The 7,394-nt window shown below is 38.9% G+C and overlaps 1 protein-coding gene across 1 annotated transcript in view; it reads right to left on the reverse strand.

Annotated features, from left to right (window-relative positions):
- The window catches only part of plppr2 (phospholipid phosphatase related 2), a 108,422-nt gene that overhangs the window by 49,005 nt on the left and 52,023 nt on the right, over positions 1-7,394 (reverse strand). Inside the window, exon 3 of the mRNA XM_015389486.1 lies at positions 6,142-6,330. Within this exon, the coding sequence (XP_015244972.1) occupies positions 6,142-6,330 (189 nt within the window). The remainder of the gene's footprint in view (positions 1-6,141; positions 6,331-7,394) is intronic.

Raw genomic sequence — 7,394 nt, forward strand, 5'->3', positions numbered from 1 at the left:
ATCCATCCATCCATCCATCCATCCATCCATCCATCCATCCATCCATCCATCCATCCATCCGTTTTCTCCCGCTTAGTCCTTTTCAGAGTCGTGGTGTGTCTATGGGTGTGAGGCAGGGTACACCCTGGAGAGGTGGGCAGTCTGTCGCAGGGCAACACAGAGATACACAAAGACACAACCATGCGCACCCCCACTCACACCTAAGGAGAAATTAGGCTATGTTCACACAGCAGCCTGAAGTGACCCAAAACCGACTTTTTATTGCCCATATGCGACCTGTATCTGATCCTTTCATGATAGTCTGAACAACACAGATCCATTTTTTTGCAATGTGACCCACGCCACAAGGCTATGTGGTCCTGAATCAGATACGAATCGGATCTTTTCAAATGCGACCTGTGTCTGAAGAGCCAGGTCGCATTCATCCGACCTGAAATTCGTTAATACCCGACAGTGGTCACTCTTCTGCTTCTTGCTACGCAGAAGTAGCAAGAAAAAAACAACATTGGTGGACGATAATGCGGAGAGTAGTATTTATGTTTAACCATCTTGGAAAGATTGAGTTTTTAAGGTTGGGAAAGATCGCTAAATGCGTTCCAGCACTACCCTCCATGTTTACTTCTTACATCATTGCGTCCTCTACTGCGCATGTGGGACACTTAGGTTGTATGCATGTAATGCAGTTCATACAGGAGATCACATACAAGTCTCATATATTTGGAAATGTGAACAGCAACAAAAAAAAATCGAATTTCACAAAAAAATCGGAATTGAACATCAAGGCCTGCAGTGTTAACGTAGTCTTAGGCCTTTCTCAATTCTTTAGAGTACGAGTACAGACTCGTGACGTCACCACATGCCTGGCTCGTCCAAAGCTCTAGTCTTGCAAAGCATTTAGTTTCTAGATAATAACAAATTATTACTTTTTTCATTTAGTGGAATAATAATGAACACAGTCAGATAAACAAAAATCAAATGAACATTTTGCCAAATAAAACAAAAAATCGCCATTGGGGCCAGCAGTACTTCACACAAGACTATGCCGAGAGAGGACTTGTGCAAAAGGGCTGCGGTTAGCCCTGGTTGCCGTTAGCCTCGGAAGTCCGCTGGTTGCTGTGATCCTCTCAACTTCGGATTTTTTTTTTTTTATTATACATTAAATTGGTAAATGGACCATATAGTGACACTTTAAACTATATTATTCTCACCTCAAATGATCCTAAAACGTACTTTTATTGAACAACAGCGAAAGAAAATAGAACTTTTAACCTTCCAGTGCGTCAACCTGGACAAGTCTGCTATGATGCATACTCGGTAAATAGGGAGGGGCGAGAACAACATCCGGGGACTTTATCTGTTCTCGGTCTTCGCATTCTTGTGAACTGGAATAGTACTAGGGCTGAGGTTGATGACCTTTCACAAGCACATGAGAACACACAAGTACACATATTGAGAAACGGTGGCCTTAGAGATCCCAATTAACCTAACAGTCATGTTTTTGGACTGTGGGAGGAAGCTGGAGTACCTGGAGAGAACCCATATATGCACAAGGAGAACATGCAAACTGTATGCAGAAAGACCCCAGGCCGGAAATTGAACTCAGAACCTTCTTGCTGCTGCGCAGTGCTACCAACTATTCCCTAATACAGCCCCCCATACATAGTTTAAGTGAACAAATTTTATGGCGCACTTCACAAAATGTACTTTATTAGGGATAGAATAATTAATTGGGGTTAATCATTGAATGAATCAACTAATTTGTTAAAGAAATTCAGTGGTTGTACACAGATTGTAGATTATACCATTTCATAAAATAAGAATAACCCACTTAGAGGAGTGATTAGAACAAAAGATCAACAGCGAATCAAACATCTTCCATTTAAGATACAATATAAAGTTACACACACATGCCTATGTCTATATTATTTGGAATGCAAGCAGAGGATTTTTGTTTCCAAAGTCTAAAAAATGTTTTCATCTAAAAACGTTAACTTACAGAGTAAAGAGTTTCTCTTTTTGATTATTTGATTAATCAGATAAATAATCAATGGATGAATCAACCACTAAAACAATTATTAGCTACAACCTTAAACATTTTGAAAGGAATGTAGAGGAAGCCAATAATTGCAAAAGAAAACCTATCAGACTTGTTGTTTAATGTTTGCCCCACATCAGCTGAACATGTGAAAGAAGCTGCTTTGTTGGTGGCAGCATCAAGCTGTAGGGAGGCTTTAATAAGAAGGTAAAGGGAACCCAGTCAGAGCTGATGGGAATATAGGGTAAATACAGAGCAATACATGGAAAAGGTTTCAAAAAATCTCAAACTGAGTAGAAAGTGTAGCCTGGTTAACTAGCCCCACCGGCCGGAGACCAAAATCAATTTTGCCTGCGATTTTGGTCTAGCCTGATCAATGCCCCAGGCCCTAGAACTGAGAAATTACTTCTCTGCATTTAACCCATCCCCTTGGGGAGCAGTGGCCTGCCATTGTGCAGGGTTAAGGGTCTTGCTCAGGGACCCAGAGTGACAGTTTCTGGGAGTGGGGGACCGAACTCACAACATCAGGATTTAAAACCCTATGCCCTAACCAATAGGCACAGACATGGTTTGAAAAACAATGGGTTGTTCTCATAAACAATCTCCCAAAGTCTCATTCATCGGGGCCAGACTAAATTACAGATTTAATCTAACATTTAGTCTGGTTTATCAGGCTATAGAAAGTGCACCTTTCAGGACAGTAATCCTAAATCTAAGGCAGAGCAATAAATTGAAGGGTTCCTGGGAATCCCGCAGTTCAGAATGACATCAGTTTACAATATTTTGCTCTTAGATGCATGCTCTTTGCAGATAAAATATGCAATACCATTAGCTGAAAACATCCTGCATGTTATATTTTCATGGTTTTTAATACTTTACAAGCATGTTACAGAGTTAGGATTTAACTGCATGTTGAATTCAGGTCAAATCCCAGAAAGGATGATTGCAATAAGAGTCTGCTTTTTTTCTTTTTTTAAGTTGGTTTCTGTGGATAATCGGTGTAAATTTGTGTTCATAGACACTCTTTATCCAATCTGATTGAGCTTTAATCATTTGTTAGTAAAAAATTATCATATATTTCTGAGTGGCTTGTAGAAACATATTCTAAAGATGTGCATTCTCAACAAATGATGCTGCTGCAGTATTTACTGACTCAGGAGGGCTAAAATGTTCTTCATTCTTAAAGTAAAAATTAACCAATGTGAGTTTTTAAAGGCCAATACAGATACCGATTATTTTGATACCACTCAAATTGGGGATGTGGGAAATAATCGTTTTGGTGAAATATCGTGATTTTTGGATGCCAGATATAATATCGATATTTCAGTATCTAGTATCGATTTTTTTAAAACAAACATTTTTTTACTTAAAACAATGAGGGAAAATGGGATATCTGCACCGCCATTCTGGCAGCTAGTGCTTTGGATCCCTATTGCTGTGCAGTGCAGCATCGTATCTGTAGTTGAGGTAGTCAAAGTGGAAGACGTTGACTGACTCAAACCCCAAAAAACATGGATACTAAAAAAATTACATGATCAATAACTTCTGATGAACATATACAGCACTCGCTTTTGTATCTACAAATGTAACTTTGACAACAGGTAAAATTATTGCAATATATAATGATTTTATAGTATCACGATAATATCGTATCGTGCCCCAAATATCGCGACACATATCGTATCGCATCACCAATGCCATGTCTAACAGAGCCCAGATTTGTAATATTATTTGGACCAATTCATATGAGCCAACATATCTTGAGTGTAACAGAATTTCATATTTTATCAATCATAAACAAAAAGCAATCTATTTAGTCTATTGTTTACTTTATGTAATTCATTTCAACCACACTCATCTGCAACAACACTGGGCTCCCCCTAGGGGTTCTTCACCCCATTTAGAGAACTAGTTCACTATGAACCGGTGTAGGTACCACATCTGCTCAGGTGGTCAGATTTGCTCGGGTCCTGCGCATGCCAGCGACGTTACGCTAAATGATTGGCTGAACGTTGCCACATAATCAAAAACATAGCGGTTGCCCAGATAACGATAATAACATCGTTCAGCGTCCGTTAACGTGTCTAATGACCGACCAAGTTTTACCTGATCGATAACAAAATGGAAAAATGTGTTTATGGTGAACAAAGTAACTGTTAGACCATGGTATAAAGGAGGAGAGCTGGGTAGCCCTGTGGCTAGCTGTGCTCAGTAGCTAACAGGTTAGCCTCTTTTAGCTCGGTCAGTTAGCCATATTAAACTACACTACTTTTGAATTCGTATCAACAACAACCGTTTGTTTTCTACTAGTAGAAAACTTGTTATTTTCTTCGTCTAAAATCTCTACTGTACAAAAGCCTTTTTTAAGGATGTTCCTTTTGTCCTCCTCAGCCCTCAGATCTTAATAAAAAGAATAAAAATAAACTGAGACTTTTTGTGTCACCTTGTTGAATGGCAAAGTCTTAGAAGGCAGTACTTTCCTTCAAGACTGACTGATTTCTATTTTCGGCTACTTTAGATCACCAATGAAATGTAAGATAATTGCAAATATTGGTAATAATATGTTGAAACTCCAAAAGACATTTGATCCTTAAAAAACGGGTTCAATACAGTTTGTCCGAGTGGAGTTGCCATATAATGACATCATAAGAAGGGGCAGATCTGGTACCTACACCGTCCGACATATTCATGCATTGGCTGATAGAGATAGAAGAAAAAAAAAATCAGCCATCATATGTGTCGATCTATCTCTGCTTAAAATATAAAGTATGTGTGAAACATTTTAAAATATACAGTATGTGCATGTGTACAATTATGTGCTACTTTGCATTTTTCTCTCAAAAAAAAGTGCCAAAATGTGGGAGAACCTTAACAAGGTGTGAATACTTTTGCAGAGCATTTAAATTCAGCTACATGTGTTCTGTTTTAAAGGATAGTTCCTCCACACTGTTATTTGATGCATCTTTTATCTCAGGTTGTTCTTTCCAGGCAGCATCTGCTTGCCGTCACTATCACTCTGTCTCCACTCACACATCTGCACTCGATCTCCCACTTGCTTCTCTACTGTTAGTTCCTCCGTGGCTTCCTCTAATGACCTGTCTGCCTCTTCTCATTACATCTCAGTGTGGTCAGCGCTGACTGTTGTTTTAGGTCATTCTCTCCTCTCACACGAACACTAATTCACACACACTTCTCTCTCAAAGAGGGAGAGGATGACCTCCTGGCACCCTGTGGATCTACTCTGAGTATTTATATAATTTCTTGGATTACATTAATGTATGGAGTGATTTTTGTTCCACTTGTGTTGAAAAGAACATGTTTTGTAAATAGAAATGTAAAGATATGAAACTCCTTAATCAAAAGAAGGCTTAACATTTAACTTGTTTTCTCAGATTTTGTTTTTTAAATTCATCTCAATTTTTTTTTTTTTTTGTATTTTATTGTTTAATAATTCAAGATTGTATACTTACAATTTGTATTATTTAAAATTTCTCTTTTTCATATTGTTTTACTAATTGAAATCACATCGCTTCACACCCTTGCCATTGACCAATGAAAATGTTGACGCTAACATCCGTGCAGACCAATAGAAATGCGTCTCAGCGCTCACTCCAAAGCAAGCCCCGCCCCCAGAATTGAGGAGAATCTGATCTGTAAAATGCAATTAGGAGGAAATAAAATTCCCAAAACTCAATCTGAGAAAGATACATTTGAAAAATAAAATCTGAACATTTTAAATGTGTATAGGAGTTTTATAAAGAATAGAATTTAAAAGACAACACAATTCGGAAAAACAAATTGATGAAATTGTGTAAAAAAAGTGTTAAAAAAATAAAATCACAAAAAAGTAAAAAAGAATGATTGGAAAAAAATTAATTTAAAGAAATAGCAAAGTTACTCTCAAAAATAATAATTAGAATTTATTTTTGAGTTATTTCAAGATAGCATTTTTTTTTCAATATTTAATTTACAAAACACGTTCTTTACCTGCAGAAATAACGGAACAAAGTTTCCGCCATATTTATGCAGCTTTAACTTTACTTAAAATAAATATTTTAGCATAGTTTTTACATCCAAATGATTAAATCAATAGAACGAACTCTTACCGTGAGGGTAGGGATTGCTGTGACGAGCGAGTAGATGAGCACAGGGGGGACTTTGCTGGTGTCCTCTGGACCCGGGTAGGGCTTAGAGAAGCTCTTATCATAGCAGAAGAAGCCCTGGATGTGCACAGGGAAGGTGTCCGTGTACTCAAAGTAGTAAGCCAGCAGCACCGTCCCAGCCATGATCACCAGCTGGAAATAGAACATTATCCCGGCGTTAGGAAGTCGGAGAATGAGAGGCAAAGCAGGAGAGGAGGAGGATGGGTAGAGGAAGAGGGGAGAAATGAGTCTCTGCTCCCCTCAGTTACAGGGAGAAGATGCATAGGGAGCACAGACCCAGAGGGAGGCAGAGCGAGAGAGTCTGTGCTTGGATCCGAGGCAGAGAGGGTGAAAAAGAAGTAGGACACCTTTTCTCTTCATGGAAAGCTAAACAAAAAGAAAACATTACAGAAAAAGGGGGGTGCAGCAGAAAATAAAGCACGGCAAACAAGACAGCGACTGATCGAGATGGACAGAAAAGAATAGAGGTAGGAAAGAGAGGTAGGGGGAGCAGCCTTTATTCTGCTGGCACTCATGAAACCTACTACAGTTGAGCTGTGGGTGTATTCAGAGAAACAGTGCGTGTGTTTGTGTGCAGAACACAAATGTGTGGCAAGAGCTCGGTGCTTGGTAGCAAAGTATGTTTCTGCAGACACGTGCTCAAAAAGCATCAGCTGATGTCTCTTCTGAAGTCGTCATAAAATACTTCTGCTGGCACCAGGCTTTCTGGGGAGCGCATGCAGTGGGAGACACCTTCACTTCCAAAACTTGTTAAACCAAACAATACTGAGAGTTACGCTGTGAGTTAAAATGCACTTTCCCTTATTTCTCTTTTTGGCCTTTTGTTAGATCACAACCAGGGGCGGATGTAGAAAAATATTTATGGGGTGGCGAGGGGGGGCAGGAATTTTTGAGGGGTGGCAACATATGGCATTTGTTTAAACTGAATTTAATCACAGTTATCACAGTTTGGTGAGAAGCCATAAATCTATTTATGGTCTGTTTTTTTGTTGTTGTTGACTATGTTCTTTATTGGTGGGTAGGAAGGGAAAGAGTCTGTTATAATCAGCTGATTTCTTCTAAAGCACTTTCTATGGCACATAGCTTTATAAAAAGCACTAATAAGCCCTATTAAGCTAAATCAACCAGAGTTTGTTTCCCCCTCTTGGTTCTGATCTTTTGTGCAGGTCTGATTTAAGCCCAGCAAAATCTGGCCC

This window comes from Cyprinodon variegatus, unplaced genomic scaffold, assembly GCF_000732505.1.
Source record: "Cyprinodon variegatus isolate N-32 unplaced genomic scaffold, C_variegatus-1.0 Scaffold462, whole genome shotgun sequence".
Taxonomy (NCBI): Eukaryota; Metazoa; Chordata; class Actinopteri; order Cyprinodontiformes; family Cyprinodontidae; genus Cyprinodon; species Cyprinodon variegatus.